This window comes from Camelus bactrianus, chromosome 34, assembly GCF_048773025.1.
Source record: "Camelus bactrianus isolate YW-2024 breed Bactrian camel chromosome 34, ASM4877302v1, whole genome shotgun sequence".
Taxonomy (NCBI): domain Eukaryota; kingdom Metazoa; phylum Chordata; class Mammalia; order Artiodactyla; family Camelidae; genus Camelus; species Camelus bactrianus.
In genome coordinates, this window is record NC_133572.1 from 2,934,717 (window position 1) to 2,959,205 (window position 24,489).

The following is a 24,489-nucleotide window of genomic DNA, read 5'->3' on the forward strand; positions in this document are numbered from 1 at the left end:
GATTCATTTTGCCCATTGTGAATTCTAGCTAATACACGACGGAGTCTGTTTACCCAGAAGCTCCCCCTCCTGGCGCCCAGCTGCTCGGGAGCAGTGTCAGGCAGCGGGGCACTGGCAGGGAAACCTGGGCGTCAGAAGGACGGGGCTCTGACCTCGTTTTCCAGCCCTAACGAGCTGAGTGGCCGTGGGTTGGTCACTATCCCTCTCTGAGCCTCAGTTTCTTTCCTTTGTCAAATGAAGAGGAGGGTTTGAGCATGAAGGTCCCATCAGCACCGCTGGGCTGGGATCCCGCCCTGCAGAGGACAGGCTGCCCTTCTCTCCCAGCCTCCCCAGACAAGGCTGGCTCTCCTGGGCTCCAGCGCGCCCTCCGGCTGCACGAGATGCCGCCAGACAAGTCCTGAAGGTTCTGCAGTCATTTATCTCTCCCTTCTAACCCTCCTTCCCTCTTTTTCAATTTCCAGCCTCCAGAGATTGCATCTCCGGCTTGGTTAATTAAGATAAGACTTGAGAAAGAGTGCGGTCCCCACGCTGAGCCGTTACCCCGGCTCCGGTGGGTGGCCGCTCGCTTCCTTTTGCTGCTCTCCAGCCTGCAGATGTTTGCTGCTTTTAGAACTTGATTGAATTTTAAGAGCCCGAATCCTTCATTCTATTTGTAAAGGCAAACGCCTTGTTGACCTGCTCTCAACGAGGAGGAAAGGATTCTGCTTGTTTACAAGGAAATACACTGTCCTTCCCCTGGTGCCCCAAGCGTGGGGACGGCGAGGCTGGTTGTGCTTTAAGTCAACGGCTTGGGAATGCATCTGTTTTTTGGCGGGAGATATCTCACTCCAGTAAAACTCCAAACCCAAACACATCTCCCCCCTCTCCCCCTGATCAGTCCCAACCACTGCAGCACCCCACACGTGAGTCAGACAATGAACCATGCGATCTAGGCCGATGGACCAAGGTTTTGCCAACACTCAAGTCAAGGCTTTTGAACAAGGAGAGTTGTTAACATGTGGAAAACACCAAGCCTGGGTGAGTAAGACGGCTCTTCCCTCTGCAATCAGACTTCATACCCTGCCCAGCCCGGGACCAAGCCCACAGGTAAATTTTGCAGAGTGAATGCACGAGTGTATGAATGATGGCCGGTCCCCGTCCTGTGCACACACTTTCTGGAGTCAGCCACGTGTGGCCAGCACTCAGCATCCTGGGACAGTTACTGAACACCTCTGGACCTCGGTTTCCTCGTCCGTAAATCAGAGCTGATAATAAGAGTAGCTGCTACAACAGGATACTGAGAAGGTCCAATGAGATAATGTCGGACTTTCCACCCAAGTGAGGTATGCTCAGTGCCCAGTACAGTCCCCGAACTCAGTAGCTTTCAACAAACGTTTGCCACGTGACTGAGCCAATGAACGCACGGATCCACGAATGAACAGATACACTAGAGGGATTCCTCCCCCCCGGGCCTCAGAACACACTTGTTCTCAAAGCTGGATGCTCCTGAGACTCATTCCTCAGGGACCCCTCTCGCTCAGGTGCAGACCCAGCCCTGGACACCGAAAGCAGCAGTTTGTCAGCAAACCGGGCTGGGAGAGACATGGGATTCCCCACTGGGCCCCCGGAGAGGAGGGCTGGTCGGGGAAAAGGACAGGCAGAGCGGAGGGAAGCTCCCAGGGCCCCACGGAACCATACACTGCCCTCGGAAGTCCCCCTGCTCCGCCCTGACCACCTTGGTCTCCCAGGTCTCCGGAGCACGACGGCCACGCGAGGTCTCTGCTCCACTCAGCTCTCCCGCAGCCCGCCTTCCACCTGTTGGCTGGACAGCTTCTGTCTAATTACATAGTGCATTTCCCCAGAATGAGACTCTGCGTGTCTCATCCATCCCGGTAACGCCTGGCACAGAGCTGGCCTGCTTACTGGTCTCAGGATCCTAGACAGAGGTTCGAGGAGCCGCAGCCCTATGTTATGAGCAAGGAGGGGGGTCGGGAGGGTAGGGGGCAGTGCTGACAGGCTCACAGCAGGGGATGGAGCCCGAGGGCAGCGCGGGGGTGCAGGGGCTGAGCTCACATCTCCTTCTCCTGGTGCAGCTGGCAGGCCTCTCGCTGCAGGCTCTCCAGCTGCTGCTGCGCTTCCTGCAGCTCCCAGGCTGTCCGCTCCAGCTCCCGGGCCAGCTCCTGGTTTGTGAGTCTCAGCTTGGTGTTCTCGGCCCTGGTTTCCTGCTTGTCATCGCTCAGGGCGGCGCACTGGCCTTCCAGCTGGAAAGGAACCGGGGCGAGGGGTGTGCAGAGGGTGAGCACCGCCACGGGCAGGCTGGCCTGCCCCCGCCACCCCGCCACCCCAATTTCCCCGCCTGCTGGGCTGAACCTGCCCCGCGGCCCCTCACTGCCTCCAGCCTCGGGGAGCTTTGTTTTCCCCTTCGTTCACACACGCACACTCTCGGAGGCAGGCGGGCTTCCAGAGCACACCTTGTCCCGTCCCTGTCTCAGCGGGGCCACCGAACAGGCCGCGGGAGCGGCGCCACCCAGAGACCGCCAGGGAAGGAAATGCCACGTCGTCTGTGTCCCTTGCCCCGGTGGCAGAGAGCCTTATCGTCTCATCAGTGGTCTCATCGGTGGTCTTGAGATCTGACCTAACTCCCTCTTCTCCTTTATGGCAGTTTCCTTTCCTTGGTCCTCGATGGAGGCGGGAACAGGTGATGCCGTTTTCATAAAACCACCCCTCCCGGTCGTCAATCCTAAGAGTCCACCCGTTTATTCCCTTTCCTCCTCTACGCTGAGTCAGTCCAGCTCCTTGAATCCAGAGAAGCTTGGTGTCAGTAGCCAGAAACCCTGGCAACTCTTAGGAAACAGCTCAGACAGGTCAAACCAGACACACACCACTTCTCATGTCCCTGAAGCAACTGAAAACCTGTGTTTGTATCACCTCAGCTTTCCTTGGCTGGTGGTGATGCTGCGCAGCGCTTCCAGCCCTCTCACCAGAGGAAGACTCAGAGCAAGGCAAACAGACCATCACGCGTTCAGTGTAATGAACGTGGCCAGAAGGAGGAGGAGGAAGCCGCAACAAGGAAGCTTGTATGATTCTCAAGATGCTCCTGTGTAATCAGGCGAGCAAGCAGTAACTAAGTGGGGTGGCAATCATTCAGCGGAGGGTAAGTCTAATCGGTAAGAACTTAATGCAGAAGAGTGAGGAGGAGGAAGGGAACAAGGAGCGTCTGTGCAGGGGGAGGGGAAGGCGCTGAGAGCATCTTGCTGCGGGAGAGAAACCAAACTCTACAGGTTGGGTGCTCACGGGAGTGATGCGGTCTCCAGCCTTAGCATGGGGTGTCTTCAAGCGATTTTAATGTGTCGCTAAAAACAGCCCTCTCTATTCACATGGAAGCAATGCGTCTGGGTCTGTCCAGGGCTGGATTCCTTCCAGCATCAGACAAAACAAAACAGGAGGCCAAGTGGAATCCGGGCCTCTCTGCTCTATGAGCCCTTGCTTTGGAGAGGAGGCTGCGAGCGTGAGGTGTGCCTCGGTAGTCGGTCTCCCAGCCGTGGTGGAAGGACACCACCCCACACAGTGTACCACTCAGCCCGTCTCTGGCGCTCAGGTGTCTGCCTCCATCCTGGAGGGTGACGGGAATCATCCCAAAGGACGCTGGTGCACCTTGTCCGGCACACGAGAAGACGGGATGGCCAAGCTGACCTTTGAAGAGTCTCTTCCACCTGGAGGCACCCCTGGCCATCCTGGCAGGAAGACGTGACAGTCCGCAGCCTCCCCCCAGATATCAGTGACCGTGTCCTGCCTACCTCAGCATCCCCGCCCTGCCTCACACAGGCTACAGGAAACATGTTACACTTTGGCCTTCTGGCGGCTCCTGGGCAGAATCATATGATGATACCTGCAGGAACCTCGAGGGGGAATTCTCGGCAATTTTCCCAAGTGCAACACCTGGCATGGGAGAGGTAAAGGCTTTAACTTGGAATTACCTATAATTTCTAATGCTCTCTTTTGTATAGCTAAATGCTGCTTCTCAGATGGAAAGAAAAAGTCCTTAAGCGAATGGCAGGGAGAGCGGGCAGGAGCCAGAGCAGAGGGGGAGGAAGGGTCTGGCCCTCTGAGGACACGGACAGGAACGTACCCGCTTCTGTTTCTGGGTCAGCTGCTCCAGCTCCTGCTCCTTGGAGAACAGCTTCTGTTCCAGCTCCTGACTGCGGGCCTGGAACCTCTCCGTGTCCTGCCAAGCCAGGAAGAGCGACACATGAGGCCCAAATGCACCTGGGATGGAGATTTTTTTCCGCCTTGACTCTGCTCAACCACAGGGCCCGCCCATCCTTTGGACCTTGAGGTCCTTCCCACAGGCTCCCGGTGTCTCACTGCCTCGCCGGCACAGAGCATTGAGGGGGCCTGTGATGATGGAGCTGGATGTGCAGGTGGTTGAATATCTCCCTCGTGGACTCACAGCGCGAGAGATGGAGAGATCCAACCAGGGGTCCAGCCTTCCCAGCTGTCCTCAACTGTAGCCCCGCCGTCCTCACGCTGTGCCAGGCGAAGCCTGTGTACCCAGGGGCTTAACAGCCTGGCCAAACACATCTTCACAGCTTCCGTGTTTATGCAAACAGCATGAATCTAAGCACTGAGGCTGAAAGGCGTTTGGGTCTCAGAGGCACCGAGGAGGGAGAAGCCGGGGCAGGAGGGGAGAGGTGGAGGTGCAGGCGTGCTCAGGCGGCCTCACTGGTGCACACCTGGCCGAAAATTTTTCTCCTCCGACCTCTTCCCATTCCCCACCCCTGGGCCTTGGCCCACCCTTTGTTCTGGACGCCCACCTCTTTCCTCAGCTACGACCTTTGACTTAGTCATGGTTTGGGTAGAGGGGGCTAAATGCCCCCCAGAGCTCAGCCCCTCTGAGCAGAAGGCCACTGGGGTAAAGGGGGTGGCTGTCCTATTTGTGGGGCCGGGGTGGGGGGAAGCTGCCGTTCTTGGAAAGCTCTGGCCGTGTCTGCAAGGGGAGGAGCTGAGTCCTGTCTGTGTGTCCGGACACAGCCGGAACGCATGGGAGCCCTAAGAAGTAAGCGGGGGCGGTCTGGAAATACCAACCCGCGTGCAGGGGCCCTGGGAGAACATGACTGGCTTTTTCCGGGAGGCATTCAGACGCCCTCTCAGTCTGGACACCTGTGATCGTAAATGGGGCTGCGGTGTGGATAATCGGAAGCAGTGTAAAATGAAAGACCGGTTCAAACCAGCCTGCACCAAGGAAGAGGGAAGGGGCCTGACAACAGCTCAGATCTGCGCTGAGAGGCAGCGGGTGACGGGGTCCCGTGTTCAAAATTCTATGCTGACTCTTAACTCCCAAGGTGATGGCCCCAGGAGGTGGGCCCCAGAACCCACGTCAGTGGGATTCGGGCCCCCATCGGAGATGCCAGGGGGCCTGCCTGTCCACCCGAGGACAGAGAGAGCGGTGGGCAGCCCGCAGCCCGGAGCAGGGCGCTCGGCAGAACCCGGCCGTGCTGGCCCACTGCCGTGGGCTTCTAGCCTCCAAAACTGTGCGAAATAAATACTAGTTGTGTATAAGCCACCGGGTTATGGTATTTTTGTCATGGCTTGGACTAAGCCAGGAGAACGCCATTTGAGACCGAAGACTTTTCTGCTGAGAACCCACTCAGTGGATAATCCAAAAACGGATCATAGAGCATTCCCTGTAGCTCTGTTTAAGGAATGTGTCCCCCAAAGGACCCTGCTTAGCCTGGAAAAGGAGGGGACGTCACTGGTTCTGACCTCCCAAGACAAACATCAGGGCTTGGGGGAAGGCGAAGGACAGGCTAGAAGCAGGGGTGTGAGTTTGACGTCTCTCCCCCGGGCATTGAGAAGGGGAGGAGTTTGCGTTGCTCTGGGAGTTAAATTCTCTAGGTGCCGAAGGGGAAGGGGGAAGCCCTGGGTCTACTGAGGGGGCTGCTGGGCATGGAGCGGGACGGGCTGGTGCGCTCGGGGGTGCCTGCCGTGTAGGTCTCGGGACCGGCCCAGGCCTGGCCCAGGCTTCAGGCTGCTCCCACTGGTAAGGTACCTTCATCCTTTTGTGCATTTATTCCTTCCTTCGTTCGCTCACTTGTTCATTCATTCATTGATTCAACACACACGCCGAGCACCTGCTGACTATGCCCCAGGCGTGGTGGAGGTGCTGCGGCTGTGTCAGTGCGTCAGATAAAGATCTCCCCCTATGGGGCTCACATGTTAGAAGGAGCAGGTGGATCATAGTCGATAAGAATAAACCAACCAGTAAATGATGCACCATGTTGAAGGTGACGACTGCCTTGGAAAAAACCAACAACGCAGAGAAACAGGAAGCCAACAGTGCGGTGGGCGGCGGGCGCCCTGCAGGCTTAGTAGGGGGAGGCGGTCCGGGCAGGTGAGGGTTCAGCCTGGCCCACAACCAGACCCCGGGACGGGCGCTCTTACCTTCAGGAGGAACTTCTCCTTCTCGCTTTTGATTTGTTGCTCCATCTCCTCATAGAGGTGCTGGATTTCTTCGTCATAAGCAGTAATTTTCCTGCCGACAGAAGCAAAGTCTGATGAGATCGACACCAAGACCCCCTTGTCCCGCGGTGGGGAGTCCCGGAGCTCCGGGAGGAGAGGGTGACCGCATCGCAGGTCAGGTCAGCCAAGGCTGCAGGGCCAGCTGACCCCAGGGGCCTGGCCGGACCCTCTCGTCCTCCTGTCTCCTGGCCGTAACTCCCCCGGCTCTAGCTTCCTGTCCTCTGCTCGGCGTCAGCAGCAGCCCACCTGCCTCTGCTACGCTCACCATCTGCTTGCCCACTGATCCCTGTGGTGTCGGCAGCACAAAGGTGTGTCGTGTTGGCTTCTTTTCTGCTTGGTTTCTTGGCTTCTCTCTTTCCCCCTTTGGATGCTGTCCCTCTGCCCAGCTCCATCAGCACCGTCTGAACTGTACTCGCCTGGAAATTGTGTGCTGAACTTTGTGTGACCCGCACTTCTCAGCAGATTTTCCAGAGGGGCACTGGTGGTGACCGCCACCACCGTCACCACACCCCTCTAAAGGAAGGGCCCCACACCTGGCCAAGGGCTCAGGCCGTCTCGGCACAGGGCGAGGCGGGTTAAATGCTGAGGGTGGTGCTGACACGTCCTCACCCCTGCTCTCAGCATCCTCTCCTCCTCTGGAGAGCCCCACAGGACAGGAAGTAAGTAGCTGGGCTCCTGCACGGAGACGGAGACAGACGTGGCTCGGGGACAAGGTCTGTGGGCCACCCCAGGGCGGCTCCTCCTTCTCTCCCGGTAACGGGTCCTCCCCCAAGTTCAAACGGAGGGACCGGGTGTTAGCACCTGAACCAGGACCGGAAGTGACTACACGTGGCTTTCCCAGGGGACTGCGTCTTCACGCCTCCTGTCCAAAGAGGGCGTATGAAAGGCCCTCGCGGCCCCTCCCTCCCCTCTTTGTCTCCTGTTACGGGGGCTCTAGGCTCCAGCAAGCAGGTGGATGGTGTGGCTCTCAAGGTCTGTTCGGAACACACAACACACACCTACCGCAAATTTCGGCACCTGCCCTTCTAAACGCAACCGCTGCCCCTCTGCGTCCTTTACTCGAGGAAACATGCTTTTATAATTGAGGAAAGAGCCCTGGTTCTCAGTTCTAAGAAGTACTAGGGAGATTCTGAAGAACACACCAAGGATGGGAAAGCATTCATTCCTCAGAGCCTTCCACCCTTCAAATACACACCTCCTGTATCTTGATGTCCCCCGGGACTCTGGTCCGGCGCCCTCCCTGCTGCCCGAGGCTGCCCGCAGCCCACCGCCTGCCCTTCCTCACTCGCTGCCTGTTGGGGGAGCACTGACAACCACACGCACAGACTGCCATTTTGATTGGCATCCTTCCAGTCCTACAGAAACCACAAAACCGACCCAAACACAGGAACTGGTGTGGGTCTCCGTGGTCCAGGTCACTCACCTGTCTTTGCTCCCTTTCTTGGTTGGACCCCCAAGACCACCAGCCTGACTTAGAGTGAATATGACATTGGCCCAGGGAATGCTGAGCGAGAGAGGACAGCTCTCCAAGACCCCAAGAGCGGAGGCTCTGTGTTCACCACTGGGTTCCCCGTCCCCAGAGTAACACGTGTCTTTTTGGCTAAGAGTGAGAAATCTTGTCTTGGTAAATGACAAATGTTTGGACTGTCACTTTGGTTCTTAGCTAACCCATAACAACTACAAGGAAATCGTGGCAAGAAATAGGGAGTGAAGTCACCTGCTGTGGAACAGGGCCACCCCAGGGACACAAATGAATACGTTTTCATGAAAATTCCAGAAAGAAAGATGGTCTTCCCTTGGTCCCTGGACTTCTCTTCCTGTGTGCAAAGAAATTCAGATGCTAGATGCAAATGGTACTGAGGAAAACTTTAGAGACAGTGATTCCAGCCACATGGGTACCAGAGAACTAATAAAGGGAGATGAGAAAAACTTAAAAATGGATTTGGTGCTGTTAAAGCAATACTAATTACAGCCATTCATATGAGCTGTTTACCATTCAGGCCTAATAACCACGCAGGGCATTCATTTTACACTATCATTAAATGTGTTATATTAACTTGAAATTTTATTTAATTAAATTAATAAACTCTATGCTTTTTGTGCTCACATGTCAGTTTGTTGTCGTGAAGTCAGTAACTTTGCAAATTGCTCAAAACAAAACAAAAAAGAAATAGAGGAAAGATAGATGGATCTTCTGAAGGGAACCTTCCCCCAGCCCTCACCACAAAGGATGTGCCCGCCGCCAAGAGGCCCTGGGACCCCGGTGGGCGTCCAGCATCCTGGACCCCAGCGGACTCAGACACGGAACCCACACTTTGGAAATGCTTTTGAACAAAGCTGGCCTCCTGCCAAGGCCCAAGTGACTACAGAGGGTGAGCCCTGACTCAGGGCTGGACACCTGAGCCCCGGGAATAGGAACGTGAAGGCCCTATGCACACCCCTCGCATCACTGAACCAGCTCAGGGGGCAGGAGACCGGGGTTCTGATCCCAGAGCCGGCTCATTTCCTCCATGCGACCTTGGGTAAGTGCTCCGACCTCCTGCGACCCCAGGGCTGGAGTTCCCTCCGGCCTCGTTGCAATGATGAACGGGAGGGCAAAGCGGTGGGAGCCACGAAGCCTAAGCACATGTCAGGTCTGATTTACCGTCGTAATTGCTGTCAGGGGCTGCGGCGGGCGGGGGCCGGCCCCCCACAAAGGAGGACGGTCTTGGTTTCGAGGAGAAAAGGCTGCTGGGTTTGGAAAGGGTCAGAGACCATCAGGAAGATGAAGAACGGAAAGCCTGGTCAACACCACCTCCCGATGGAGCAACCCATCCGCGGCGCATCCCCAGGTGAGCAGGAGCTGCGGCGCCAGCAGCCTGCCCGCCGGGAGCCCCGCAGCGGCCGTGGGAACAGGCCCCGGGGGAGACTCGGGAGAGAGCCCGGCGCCGGGCGCCCCGCGTCCTGCCCCTGAAGGAAGGAGGCGGCCCGTTATGTTTGCTCATTAACCACCCCTTGTGGCCACCGTCTCTGAAACCACTCGTGCGGCCTGATGTGCGCAAACAGACTTCGGGGTCTTCTTCCAAGAGAACTTCCCCATCAATCCCAGCGCACTGCCCCCCACCCCAGACCTCCGAGGACACCACACGTCTTTGCCGGAACATTTCATTTTAAAGTCCTGAACAGTGGTTTCTTTTGGGTTTATGCTGTCGCAACTAGGTTGTGAACACTCAGACATTATGTCACCCACGGGGCCTGTGCTCAAACTGTTAAGGCTGCAAATCTGTAGGAAATACAGCTAACTAAGGCTTTGGCTACCAAACTCAGAAGACCATGGACCACATTGGGGGAATACCGGATTCCAGGGGAATTCAAAACCTGCAGGGTTGGAAAGCTTGCCTGATCCAGCCACCTATTTTTCCAGTGTTAAATCCTTGCTACCATATCCCCACCAAGTATTCACCCAAACTGGGTTAGAACGGCCCCAGTGGCAGGGAATGCTGGGTCTCTAAGCAGTTCTTTCTTCTATGGAATATTCTGCCCCATAGAAATATGTCCTTTCTATGACCTTGTGCATCTTCTGCAGATATTTTAAAACAGTGTTAAGACTTGAAGGAGTCGCCTTGAGTTGAGGCCACGCCTCTCCATTTCCGCCAGCCACATCTTACGTGGAATTTGTCCTCTATGTAAGTCCTTTCACCGTCGTCCCCTTTACTCTTCTCTGAATGGGCTCTAATTTAGCCTTCTCAGTCCACGCAGCCCCACACTGAATGCCCAGTCTGATTGAGTCTGATTGGTGCAGGTGGGAGCTGGATGACTGCTCTCCTGATCCGGACGCCACGTATCTAGTCATGCAGCCCAGAAGCACATTCACTTTTCTTGGCAGCCACACTACAGTGGATGAATGCCGAGCCTGTTTGTCAGCTGAAACCTCTAAACCTTATGGCTGTGTGCTTGTTTTTGTTTTAAAGATGGTACCACTGAATCCTCTCCCTCCCACCTTGTGTTTCTGCCACTGGCGTTTTGGATTTTGGCAAGGTCTCAAATGTAATTCTGTTAGATTTTATGTTTGTTTAGATTCAGTCCATCTTTCTAGATTGTCACTATCTTAATGGGTCCCAACTGGTTGCTCAGTGACCTTCCAAGCTGTGTTGATACTTTGAATGTTCAATCATAATGTAAGCCAAATAATCCACAATGTCGGTTTTGATTATTTATCTGAGAGTTACTTAGAGGAACATTTTTAAAAATATACAAATTACTGGTTTCTAGTTTTATTGTATTATTGTAAGAGAATATATTGGTAAGGAATTTACTTTTTGAAATCTATTAGCCTTTCCTTTGTAGCCCCATATGATCAGTTTTTACATAAGTTCTATGAGAAGAATGTCTCATAGAACCACTCCACAGTCATCTATTAAGTCAAGCTTGCTGGTTGATGTTTCAAATACTTTGTATATTTAATCTGCTTTTTGCTAGACGAATGTCAAATTTGAGATAAGTTTGCTAAAGTCTTCTAAAGTTTTGTCTTTATCAATTTTCCTTTTGCTTTTCCAAGTTTCTGCTTTATGTATTTTGTTGCTATGTTGTTTGGTACATAAGGGTTTGTATCTGTTATATCTTCTTTAGGGATGGAACTTTTTTTTATTACTACAAAATATTTTCTCTCATCTCCCTTTATTCATGCCATTAATAAAAATGTTGAACAAGACAAGGAGAACAATCTATAACAAAGCTCTCTGAGCTACTAATTAATAACATGTGGGCATAAATATGCAATCTGTCTTCTACTAGCCATTCTCAAAACACTCTGCTCCTCCAGGGATGTGTTTAATTATTTCATTCTATGCCATCTGTGCCCAGTTATTTTGAGCAACAGAGGAAGGAGGAGACAAAGAAGAGAGAGAGAAAAGAGAGGGAGGGAAAGAAACATGAGTTCTCAGGGGGACAGAGGACAGACGTATGAGGAGCCAGGGAGAGTAGGTAATAGTCATGATCACGACTATTTACCCTCTCCTTTCTGTCTCCCTGTAATGGCTGGATAGCCCCTCTTGCAGAGTCCAGGGTGGTCTAGGCCATAATCCCCTGCTGACAGCTACAGCTGGCTTAGAGTTCATGAGACTCAGAGTGACAAAGCCTCTGTTCAAATCCTGGTTCTGACACTGATAAGCTTTCTGGCCTTGGACAAGCCATCTTATGTCAGCGAGCCTGAGGTTTTCTGCATCTGGAAAATCAGGTGGTAACATCTATGTCAGAAAGAAGTCACCAGGACTAAGTCAGATAATGCTTGTCCAGCGTGACAGGGAGCAGAGAGACTGCATCTACTACATTCTAATTAAATAAGTTCTCTGATCCTCCAGAGGCCTGGGGATCCCATTTTGAAAGTTGTTTCTCTAAAATTCCTTCAGATTTCAGCCAAGAGGCAAGTAGAAACTGAAGGAAAATCACGCAGCTGTCTGGTGTGTGCAGGGATGTGTGCAGAAGCAGGGAGGCAGGAGGGACAGAAGACGTGGGACGGACACAGAGGGGTGGCTCAGGAGAGAAGGCTGTGTGGAGAGAGATCCATTGGGTAGCCACCAACATTACAAAGTACTGATTAAATTCTTCGTAAAGCCACATTTGGGGTAAAACAATTTGGACTTCCAGAATGGTCTCTGCACACCAGGAATTGAGCATTTATGAACTTCAAGTCCACGCTGAAGTGGCACAGAGGAAAGGAACAGGCAGAAGAAGCCACACACCATGAAGCAGGCCCTTTCCAAGCTCCAGCTGACACAATTCTGTGACCTGTGACTGCAGGGCTCTGGCTGAGGCAGGAAGCGGGAGAAGGCCCCCTGCTGCGATGGTGGGGAGGGTGTAGGGTCCTCAGGGGAAAAGCTAAGAAAGGCTGAGTCCAGAAGAGGGAGATTTTCCGCAGTTTCCTTGCCAAAGGACAACACTTTGGTACTGAGGATGCTGCTCGGGAAGTGATGGGTCTGAAAGGGTGGGGCCCCCTGAGCGCCAGGCTGAGATGCCCAGGTCCCAGCTCGAGGATGCTGTACCATCCAGGGCGTCTGAGTTCAGAAGATGCGCCTCTCTGAAGGATGACTGTGTGTGTGTGTGTGTGTGTGTGTGTGTGTGTGTGTTTGTGTGCGCGCGCATGGGCTGTGCACGTGAACAGGAACAGAGGGACTGAAGAGTTATGGATGGGACATGTGGGAAGGAAGGAGGGCTGAGAATAGTGATTCTCAGGTAATTACAAGGCTTACATTCCGAGAGGCCTTCAGAGATAATTTGCAGGGAGCAAGAACTGACCCTGCCAGCCTCCCACAGGCGCGGGAAATCAATTAACCTTCACAGAGTGCACTGTGCCCAGAGAGCTGAGGTACCAGCTGGAGGACGGCGTTAACACTCAGCACCACTGGGGTTCCAGCTCACGGCACACAGGCCAAGGCCTTCCTGCTACAGAATATTACTCGGTCAACATATTTTTCTCCTGTTTCCTCTCTGCTTTGCCTTTGATTAGGAACAAAGGATCTCAGAAAGTCACCTGGTCCAGCTTCTAGGCTCCAGACAGGATATGCTGAAATTATTCCAGGAAAAATGTAGCGTCTTCTCCCTAAATGAAGGTGGAGTCTTGACCTTGGACAGAACAAATGGCCATTTGTCTACATTTTAGATAAATTTCAGGAGATGGAACTCAAGACAGAAGTCCAAAATGGCCACTGGCCTTGGAGAATTGTTGCTCTGGTTTTCTGAGTTTCTGTGTGGATGGGTAGTGGGCTGGCCTGCCTAGCTCTGGTCTGCAGAGTCTGGTGAAAGGCAGATGCAGATAGAGGAAGGGTCTCCCTCCCATCACAGACTGCGTGCTTGAAAGCCTCCTGTGTCCCACGGGAAGGGAATGAGGGCCGAGGCAGCAAAGTGGCCAGTCTGTGGTCAGCCAGGTTCCCGGGCCAGGGTAGGGGGAGAATCCAGGCCTCGATCCAGTCGCGTGTCCATCTGCAATACCACACTGTCCTCCCAGCAACCTCGATTTAAAGCTGCCAATGCCAAACGTCTGTGTTTAGGATTGCAGTGATCCAAGTTCCATCTGGGGTCTGTCCATCATGGCACGAGCATGGACTGGGGCGAGGACTGGGGCCGACCGACTGTACCGCCGGACGGAGAGGGCCACGATCATGGGGGACTGACCCTTTTCCTGTGTCTCCCCTATCCCTGCCCCTCATCCTCTGATCACAGAGTGAAGACCCCGGACCAGAAACATCTCAATGAGTCTGCTATTTGCCAGAGAAGAAAACGGAAGCAAGTTCAGCCTGCGCCAGCTTTGCAGTTGGGATGAGGCCAGTAGGAGGGACTCAGACTCAACACTGCCCCTTGCCTCCTTCTCCAGGTAACTGCAGGATCCGGCAGCAGAAGGAAGCTCTTACTAGAAAAATCCACTTGGGATTTTATTGTTCCCCCGAAATCAGTCTCTCTCAGTCTGTCTAATGCCTCTCTGTCCCCGTCTCTGCCTGTCTGCCTGTCTCTCTCTCTCACACGCGCATGTGATTAGAGTAAAGCTGAACGAAGTTGGGAGGGTCTAGCTCAGTGGTAGAGTGTGTGCTTAGCATGCACAAGGTCCTGGGTTCAATCCCCAGTCCCTCCATTAAAAAAATAAGAACAAAATAATTAAATAAACCTAATTACCCGCCCCCGACCCAAACACACACACACACACACACACACACACAGAAACCTGAAGTACAGCTGAATGAAAGGAAAACATAAGACTTTGTAGAAAATTCTGCAAAGGTTGTAAAATCGCCAATTGGATTTTCAAGATGGATGGTTTCTCCCTAATTAGATTTTGCTGCCGTGTATAAACCAGCTTTGCAGCTTTATCCTGTCCTATAAAGCAAACCATTTTTCACTAGTCAGGTTTACACATCATGTCCACGCCGCCAACAGCGCACAGAGCCCTCGCCTTTCACTCTGCTCGCGGGGCGATGTTAACAACGCGCTTCGGCTTCAGGTAATAACATGCCAATTAAAAAACACATGTGCGTGGCTGAGCCACAGCCTCACCAACCCGCACCGAGAACCTCGTGTTTCCATGCCAAGAGCAGGTGCACAGTTATAGGCTGGAAGGGCCCCTGGGAGTGCCCCTTGCAGGCTGACACCTTCTGGAAGAAGAAGCCAGTGGGGCAGCCTTTCTCCGCGCGCGCGTGGTCTGGGGCCCGCCTGCATCAGAAGCCCTGGGGACGCGCACTAAGATGCACGTTCCTGGGTCCCTCCCCAGGCACACTGACGTAGACTCCCTCGGGGAGGGACCTGGGAATCCACCTTCCACGCGAGGCTCCCTGCTCATCCTGAAGCAAGCCGACATTCAAGGACCATGCAGCGAAGGCTCGCCACAAATGTCATCCCCACGATGCTCCCACCGCTGCCCGACCCGGCGGCAAGGTGAGGGAGCGATGCCCCTCCCACAGCACCGAACACCAGCCCTCGGGCTCTGTCGGGTCCCGGGTGTCACAGCTGGGGCCGTCTGTCAGGCTGGAAGACGCAGCCTGGTCTGGACACCCGCTTGGAGCTGAGGGAAGTCAGTGTGGACAGAAAGCTGCAGGACAGCGGCAGGGCAGGGGCTGGAATTGAAGGGCCCCTCCTGCTCCTGAGAAACGGCCTGAGGCCCGAATCAGCTGGACAGACTGTGCAGACGAGGAACCGACTCCAATGAGGGTGTGGGGGGCGCTGCCAGGTTTGTCAAGGCCAAGGTGGTCCAGGCGGCTAGGGTGGTGGTCCAGGCTACTGAGCGGCCGAGGACTAAGCCGGGCCTGCCTCTGATCTAGAAAGCGCTTTTCTCCAGAGTGCTCAGAGCTCCCAGGCAGCCTGATCCATCCTGACCCCCACCCTCGGGGTTATTGTCTTGGTGAGGAACTCAATCAGGTCGCCTTCTCCAGCAGATCCCGACTCTGGTCGGAAGTCAGAATCTCTCGGGATATTTTATAAACGCAGACTTCAAGCCCCACCCCCAGACCAAGGCAACAACGGGGCCGTCCCGGGGTGGGGCCCCAGCATCCCCCGGCGAGTCTGGTCAAAGGTCCGACTCTCCAGACAGCATGGTTTTGCATCCAGAGAGCTCAAGCTTGTCTTTCCAGACGAAGGTGACGGGGAGGGTGGTTTCTCTGGCAAAGGAATTCCTAATTCTGAGGGTCAGTTCTTCCTCACGTCGCACTACGTCTCTCATCGTAAAAGGTCAGGTTCTCCGAGCTTCTGCGTGGTGGACTCAGAGAAGTGTGGCACGGGTGCAATCTGACCCTCTCCTCCTGGGGGGATGTGGGGGTGCTGAGGGAATGTGCCCACTCCGGAGCGGCCGCAGGGGAGCTGGACTTTAGCCCAAGGTCTGTGCATTTGACCTTGACCCAGGAGGCCATAGCTGCTTCCCAGTGGACACGCACCAGAGTCAACACTGACCCAGATGCCAACGCAAATCTGAGATTTTCTCAACCCTCTGTCCCAAAGGACAAGAGGGTGGAGGCTGGATGGTCCTAGACTTGCCTCCTTCCCCTGCTCCCGAAACGCAGGGTAAGAAAAGAAAATCCACAGCAGTGAGGGAAGGCCCCGGGCCATTTCTGACACCGCCCCGGAGCCTGGGTCTCCTGACATCAGCCTCGAGATGTCAGCCCCAAGCATGCGACCCGCTGCGTCCTCCTCCCTCCCAGAGCCTGGAGGTGACCCTGGGGGAAGCTGAGGGGACCTTACTAACAGCCATGAAACTAACTCTGAGGGGGCAGGGGAGCCGGGGACAGGACTGCCCCCAGGTCAGTGGCATCTCTCTGGGTCCTGTGGGAGAAGAAGGTGTGTGGTTTGGAAAAGGAGGAGGGAGCCTGGGTGCTGCTGCCAGTGGCAACGCTGCCTCAAGTCTCAACAGCATGGATTTCCCGGTCAGCTTCGCGGCGGAATCTTGACGGCTCTGCCCATCGGTCTGATCACAAACTCCTCAAAGATGGTGACTCTGTGTTCTGTTGGCTGAACTCAGCCTGGCACAGAGCAAGTACCCCTTCCGTGCGAGGTGCAGCCCTACGTGGACCGTCCTCCTGGGGCCCAGCCCTGGGCGGGTCGCAGCCGCCCTGCCTCGTCACCCTCCCTAGGCCAGCATGGATTCCCTGACGGAGTGGCCCTGGCACTGAAAGGCCAGCTTGTGGAGGCGCCTGGGTGACGCGTGGAGAGTCCTCAGGACTCCCCCGACTCCAGCCCGATCAGACCCTTCCGCAGACCGTCCTTTCTCTCCCCTCCCCGCCAGACCGCGCCCCTCCCACAAACAAGCCCAAACCCCCAGACCTGTCTCCTAGGAGATGCCCCAGAATCACACAGCCTCACCCTGGGTCACCCAGAAAGCCTCCTACTCAAACCCTCTGCGCCCTGTTGGGGTTTCTGGTTTCTTGTCTGACCTCGGAGCTGCAAGGACTTCTAAGGGTATGTGGTCCAGGTGTAACCCAGGAGCAGGAGGTGACCACTCTGTTTTTTTTCCCTTTAACAGAAGAGAACATAGAGACACTACTCTGCTGTACACCTGACTCTAGTGCTGTCAAGCGACTGCACTTCAATAAAAAATAAGAATTAAAAAATTTAAAAATAAAAAAATTTTAAATAAATAAAAAAAAAAACTACCTGAAAACCTCAGAGCCGGTCACCCGGAAAGAGCGTGAGCACGTTTCCTGGGCCTTGTCTCAGTTACTCGCACGTGTACGTGTGTGGGAGCAGCAAAGCCAAGTGCATCTCTTCTGGTGAGTCACAATCAGAAAGCTTGAAAAATCCCGTTCTCTCCCCCTGCCAGCAAGGAAACAGGTGCACAGAGAGGTAAGGCAAGTTGCCCGAGTCACACAGCTGGCCAGTGGCAGGGCCTGGGGAGGGGACCTCGGGGTGCTCCTGCCTCCTGTTTCAGGGCTCCGCCCGTGGCTACAGGTCTCGGGTTCTGCACCAGAGGACACTCGGGAAAGGGGCTGCCGGAGAGCTCAGCGAGCCCCGGATCCCACCAGAGCCCCCCACCCGGGAGGGGGCCTCGTCAGCTGGCCCGGGGCAGGTGCAGCCGGCAGGGGTGCCTGCGGAGGGTGGGTGCAGAGAGCTGGGGGTCTTGGCTGAGCTAGTCTTGCCCATGCAGCCAAGAGTGACCTTGACTTCCATCTCAGGAACGTTCAAACCATCATTGAATTGGGATGGAAGCACGAACAAAGGCCACTTAGAGATGGACGGAAGGGCTGAGGGTCTCTCCCTGCGGGAGTGCAGGTCAGCAGGGGCGCTCCCTGCAGGTAGGGTTCTGGGCCACAGGCCACAGTGACCCTCACCTCCTTAGTCAGCAAGGGAAGCGTCCCCTCTGGGGGTGCCGCCTGGCTTTCACTGTGGCTCCTCGGGGCGACCATTGTTGGGGTCTGAGGGGAGGGTGGTGAGGGGCAGAACTTCATCCAGCCCCTCATTTTACAGGTGGGAAAATCAAGGCTCAGAGAGGCCCGGAGACCAGAGCGAGGTCACAGAGCCAGTGGGTAGGAAAGCTGCCGATGACTCAAACCCAGATCTCCCGATTCCCAGCCCCCATTTCTCACGTCCACACAGGAGGCCCCTGGACACCTTGTTAAAATGCAGAGTCAATGGGGCTGGGGCAAGGCCTGCCACTCCGCATTCCCCAGAAGCTTCCTGCTGGTCCCCAGGCTGGACTTTGGTAGCAAAGCTCTACATCATGCTGTCTGGAAGGATAAAGGGGTCCTTAAGCTTCACCCCAAATGCTCCACATCAGCCAGGCAGATCCTCCACGACTCACAAACATCCCCACTTAAAACAGTGATAAACATGACGACCTTAACATTCACCGAATACGTGCGGTGGGCCAACGCTGTTCCGAATGCTGACACGCGTCATCACATCTAGTCCTCGCATCTCTCCGAGACGGACGCTGTTCCCATCCCTGTCTGACAGATGAGGAGGCTGTGGCTCAGAGAGGTTAAGTAACTGGGCCGACGTCACACAGCTGGTTAGTAGCAGAGCTAAGACTGAAACTCGGCTCCGTCTGAGTCCTGGCTTACTTGGTGGAAGACTCGCTAGAGCATACTCTCAACCCCTCCTCCCGCCGGGCCTCGGGAGGCCCTCCCCACAGTCCCTAACACTCCTCTCGCCAGACCGTGTGTCCTCCAGCACCAATTGGCCACAATTTCTCCTAACGCAGGGTCCGACAGGTCCTTTTTCCACACCTGTGTATACCCCGTGGACCTCAGCAAGTTTTTAGAATTGCTGCAGGGGACGCCCCGGGTGACAGGGAGCTCAGGGCGGGGCGTGGACAGCGGTCTACACAGGAGCACATGTGGTGAGCCAGCTCTCTTGGAACTAGGGGCCTGTGTGCTTTCTATAAGGCCACGTCAGCCCAGACTGCAGTGCGGACCCCAGGAGGCTTTGGTAGGAAGCACCTGCACGGAAGGGCCAGTGGTCTGTGCTGGAATTATTGGGGATTTTTATGGAACACGAGCAAATCTCCAGGTGGGACCAGAGGCATGCAGAGGACCTCCTCGGCGTGCTTCCACGCTCTACCTGAACCAGCCTGCATTTTGGCTGAGGCTTCAGGACTACAGACCATCCTTAGTGACACCAGGGTTCACAGAACGCGAACTCATTGCTGTGCTGTGGGCTGGATGACCGCGGACAGGCACGGGGCCCGAAGACACACTCATTCCCACAGGCTGACCGACACCCGCCCGCTGGCCCGCACCTGCGCAGCACGGGGCCCGGCCGACACCGCGTCGGCCCCTGCGCTGCCTCCTCCGGTTGGTGTTCACCTAGCCTGGCGCCGCCTCATCCAGGCAAGGGAGCCCTAGAAACCGGTAATGATTGGGAGAAGCCCTGGGGGGCAACGCGGATGGCAGGAGAGACTGAGAGCGGGATGAGAGGGAGCGGTCAGGACGGCTGAGGGCCCCTCCGGATCGTGCGGGCAGAGCCGGCGCGTTGGGGCCTCACTGCCCAGAGGCACGTACAGTGGTGTCTAATGGGTCTCAGGCGCCTGACTGTCTGACTGAATCCTGGCTCTGCCACCCGCACGCTGTGCGTCCTGGGACATGTTACTCACGCTTTCAGAGCCTCGATTTCCTCATCAGCAAACTGGGGACAATGATAGAGAGTCCAAATGAGCTAGTGCAGACCAGGTACCCAGGACAGTGTCTAGCACACGGTGAGGGCCCAACAAACGTGAGCGAGGGCTTAGAAGTACATGTGATGACAGCCACAGGGCCCGGCCCCACCCCGGCAGACGGCCATAAGGCGGCATCGCCAAACGTGAGACCAAAGAGGTGTTTCCGGCTTCCACGCGCCCGTGCCGAGGGCGGCGGAGACGGGTACCCACTTTTGCAGGGCGCACTCGAGTTCGTTCTTCTCCTCCTGGGCTTCTTGGAGCTGCGAGAAGATTCTGGTCAGGAAATCCTCGAAGTCGGACAGCAGGTGAGGTTTGTCCTTCTTCAGCTGCAGCCAGAGTTGCTTGACGTCACGTTCGCTGCAGGAGAAAAGGGAGCGTGAGCGCGGGGGGCCCGGAAACGGGGCCCCGGAAACAGGCCCAGGTGTCAGACTGACGGCCGGAGCAGCTCGCCGCACGCCGGCTCCTTCATGCGTGTTTCCTCTTTTGATTCTCTGGGAACCTGAGAGGCTGGTGCTGCCAATCCCCGCCATTTACAGGCAAGGAGATGGAGGAAGGGGGTGAAGAGGGCGGCCTCAGATCACTCAGCTGGTGGGTGATGGAGCCGGGAGCCTGTCTGGTCCCGTGCTGGCCTCCGCTCTGCTGTCTCCCTCAAGGGGCTGGTGGGGCTGAGCCCGCACTGCTGTGTGGGGAGCACCTCTAGAGGCCAGAAAGAAACAGAGGGACCGGAGCCCAGCGTGGGCAAGGACAGACGCATGGAGCTGAAGGAGAGAGCCTGTGGCCCCCAGAAGGACGGTCCTTGCAGCTCAGAGGGAAAGACGTGCCATCCGATGGCTGGCAGAAAGCCGTTGTCACGGCGGGGCAGGGAAGGGAAGACGCAGCGCCCTGCAGGGGCCTGGGGGCAGCAGGCGTGACCAGCAGGCAAGAGGAAGAGAAGGAGCAAGTCTGAGAGGTGTGTGTGCACACGTGGAAGGACGAATAGAGAGTCCGGAGGGAAGGAGGCAGGCAGAGAGACAGAGCCAGAGCGACATGCCCAGAGTTGCACCCCCAACAGGCACGTGTGCGCACACTCGGCAGCAGAGACACGAAGGGCCACACAGATCAGCGAGGGGAGGGACGAGGGGGCCCCGCACACGACAGGCCCTGCTCTCCCTCTATGGAGAAACTCAACAATCTACAGCCGGTGATCAAATTGAGCCAGAAAGCGATATGATCTGCACTCCATTAAATTCTGAAACCACTGTGATCTGAAGGTGGTTATAAGCAGGGACCCTCAGGATAAAGAATAAAACCTTTGTGCTTGTGTAACAAGCACTATATGTGAGACATTTTACTCAGAAGTGATACTGGTATGGCATGCCAGCGGCGTGCCTGGGGCAGAAACACTACTCTGCACCCAGCGGAGAGAGGCCCACGCAGAAGTGACCCGACCTCCGGTTAGTTAGCTGATGTATCCAACCACCCCTCCATCCCGCTTTCCTTCCCGAGCTCCATTCCATCCAAACATCCACAACCTGTGTAGAACCTCCATCCATCCACCTACCCACACACCCATCCATCCTTCCATCCAATAAGTATTTATCATCTGTTGAAAAGCTAGCACAGGACTGGACGGCATGACGGAATCTGGGAAGCAAGACAAGGGGAGGTAAAGAGCCTCCCTGCTTCCCAGAGTGAGTTCCGCTTCCCCCACACAGAACACGTGTGGCTGTCTGCTCTGTTGTACTGCAGATGTGACGGAGGTGGTGCAAAGGGTTCAGGGACAAAAGGGTCTCAGGGAGACACAAGGATGACCTCCCGTCACTGTGGCAGGTTGCCTGTTGTGAAGTAAACGCATTCTAGGGTCAGGATCCACCCTGCTGGCCCAGGCCTGTCTGTTCCCACCTCCCAGGTTCCTGTTGGAGCCTCCAGTGAAATCTGCAGATCCACCCGACGCTCTTCCAAAGCTCTTTAACCACCTGGTCATGGCCACATCACCTCCCTGGGAATTTCTGGAGAAGGGACAAGTCTTTCAATCTTGAATGAAAAATAAGCCAAGGCCCATAAGCTGCTGAATCCCTCAGCCAACCAGACCACCGGGAAGAGCTGGCAGTCCAGACGCCAGTCCGCCACGTCTGGGCCACGTCTGGGCCACGCCTGGGCCACATGCAGGCCACTCCTCATGGGAGGATATGGGGTGCAGGGTGAGAAGGGGTTCTGGGGGGTTAGGCTGTCCATCGCCCTGCTTCCAGCACAACACACAGACCATCTCGGTCGGTGACATCTCTAAAGACCTCCGAAGTCTTCAGAGCCGCCTGTCCCCTCATCTGCGGTCCTGCGGTCAGGACTGGTTCCCCCAGGGGCCCGCTTCCCTCTTGTTTCACTTCCCTGAGGACAGCGGTGGCTCTGGGCCCCGTCCTCTGTGTGTCGGTTTCCGTAGACCGCGCCTGGAACCTTGCCCAGAGCCTCCGTGCCGGGACATCTCATGTGGGCTCAGCTCAGCACAGGCCTTTGACAGGCGTCCTCGGAGCACCCCCGGTGAGGTGCCCGGAAGCGAGCAGAGGCGCCCCTCTTTTGTGACTCGTGATGGCCCCCGGGCTGGCTCACCCCGCCCGCTCCAGCCCCCTCCTCCAGGAGGTCACTGTCCTTGGAGAAGCTAGGTCAGGTGTCCCTTCTGGTAAGGGCTATTGCCGGCCTATCTCAAGTCTGGCACAACCTGTCGTGTTGTTTGCGGAAAGACTCTCGAGCTGCACATACTTTTTGGCCTGCGTGCCGTGTGAAGGCCCCTCTCTCTTCCTTCCTCTTCATCATCCACCCCCGCCCCTCAGTCTCTCCTCTTCCCAAGCTTCGGGCACATCAGCTCCAATAATCCAGCCTTTCCAGTTCCTCATGAAACACACACCCAACCCAAGACCCAGAGCCCCAGCAGGAAGAGGCAAAGGGCGGCGGGGAAGGGGCCGAGGCTGCCCCGTGCTTCTCAGGCCACTGCGTGCTTCTCAGGCCGCCCCGTGCTTCTCAGGCCACTGCGTGCTTCTCAGGCCGCCGTGTGCTTGCCCCAGATACAACACCACTTTGTTTCATTTTACTTGAAATGTCTGGGCTTGAATCTATGTGTCTCTTTATCCCAGAACGCTTTTTTGCCAAAAAGAAAAGAAAAGGGGGTGGTATTATCTTTTGCTTAAAGTCCCAGGCACGTACGTTTTCAGCTGAGCTGCTGATGGCCCGGGTGGCGAGCTGCCCGGAACTGGGTCCCCTCCCACCTGCCTGAACAGGTGGGCTTTGGCTCAGGGATCCAATGTGTGGATGCTTCCACGTAAGGTGCCTTTGCCCGGAGCACAGCACGGTGCGGGGAGGGCGCACTGCAGCCCCAGAGACCCAGCGGAGGTGGAAACCCGGTGAGCTGATGGTGACAGGAAGCCTTAGGCAGGACTCAAGGAAAACCCTCAAGGCTTGGCACAGCCCTCTGACGGGTGAGCACCGCTCAGGGAGCATGGCGGGCTGAGCTGAGGACCGTGCTGATGATGGACAGCGGGGGAGTGTTTCCCGTGAAAATAACGCAGAAAGCAGAGCCCGTAGACCCCGAAACACAGACAGGTCATGGCCAAGGACAGGCTGCGTGGAGTGAGTGACCCGGCCGGAAGCAAGGAGCTGGGGCCGGGCCGAGCGCGTAGGAAGCCTCAGTGACGAAACGGAACAGATGAGGAAGTCGGGCTCCATCCCCCAGACCACCGTCACCACTTACTCTTCCAGAGCCTTCTGGGCTCCAAGCCTGTCCATCAGCACCTGGAACTGCGCCTCCTCGTCTTCGTCCATGCCGCCCAGGTCCTCCTCCCCTCCGGTCTGGTACACCTTCTCCTCCTGGGGCTGGGCCGCCGGCTCCCCTCCGTCTTCCTGACTTGGCTTATTCTGGCTGAAGATGAAGTGACCTGGGGGAGCGTGGCACAAGGGTCTGGATTAGGGCGACACTCACCCAGGGGGACCTTTGCTTTCCCAGCCGCCAGGAATCATCTGAGGTCCAGCTGAGGGAAGAAAAGGGGAACCCCCCCCCCCAGCCTCCGCCCTTGCAAAGATCCTTGGATGCCGTGTTCTGGCTTTTGTCTCTCTCCTACTCCCACGAGAGTCTGGTGGAGAGGCTACGACCTGGGGAGGGCAGACGGCATGGCAGGTGCCACGGCACCTTTGTGGTTCGCAATCCTTTAAAGTCTGCCTAGACTTGTCTCTTCACTGATTCCTTCTCTAAAGGAGACTTTTCTCTCCAGTGCCCTCCAGCAGCCTGGCTGCCTGCGCTCCGTGCCGTCTCCCAGCATCAGTGCCCCCAGTACCACTGTGCCTCCCGTTCATGAGTCAGTGACAAATTTCTGAAGGTCAGGAAAGGCCGCAGATACTTCTCAGGAAACGCAGATACTTCTCAGGAAACGTCCGGCACCTTGTGTGAGACAGATGTGTGGCTAAACCGGCCTGGTGACTTCTCTGACCCGCGTTTGCTCTAATCACTGTCTGATCAGTATTTGCTCTGAGGGGGTACATGGTTTCTTTATCTCGTTCATGCATCTCCTGGTTCTTCTTCCTCCTGGTTACCTGGGGCACGACTGGTCTATTCAAACCCTTTATAGATTCCTCTGAAAGCGGGTGTCCCTCAGCCTGGACAACTCAGCCAGACTCTGAACGAAATGAGTCGCTGTCATCTGCCGGTATCTCGGCAGAAAAGGAGAGGCTGGCAATCCCATCTCAGCCCTCCCCGCCCCCATGCCGAGCTTTCCGCCAGTGTCTCTGCTTGCTCCCTGCCATTCTGCAGCAGGAGGGGACCCAGCAGTGACAGTGCCCCCGAGGGGGCAGTGGTATGAGCCCCATAAAAAGAGGTGGACGCGTAAAACGAGGTCCAGAGGACCCACAGCCTGGACACCTCAGGG

The 24,489-nt window shown here is 55.9% G+C and overlaps 1 protein-coding gene across 8 annotated transcripts in view; it reads right to left on the minus strand.

Annotated features, from left to right (window-relative positions):
* The window catches only part of CRACR2A (calcium release activated channel regulator 2A), a 96,077-nt gene that overhangs the window by 31,329 nt on the left and 40,259 nt on the right, over positions 1-24,489 (minus strand). For all 8 annotated transcript variants that reach the window (XR_012503949.1, XR_012503947.1, XR_012503946.1 and 5 more), the window contains 5 exons: positions 23,322-23,505; positions 19,814-19,960; positions 6,421-6,511; positions 4,109-4,204; positions 2,053-2,240 (listed from right to left, as the gene is read on the minus strand). Coding sequence is in view for 2 of the 8 variants with exons in the window: in XM_074357334.1 (XP_074213435.1) it covers positions 2,053-2,240; positions 4,109-4,204; positions 6,421-6,511; positions 19,814-19,960; positions 23,322-23,505 (706 nt within the window). In the remaining 6 variants the exon portion in view is untranslated. The remainder of the gene's footprint in view (positions 1-2,052; positions 2,241-4,108; positions 4,205-6,420; positions 6,512-19,813; positions 19,961-23,321; positions 23,506-24,489) is intronic.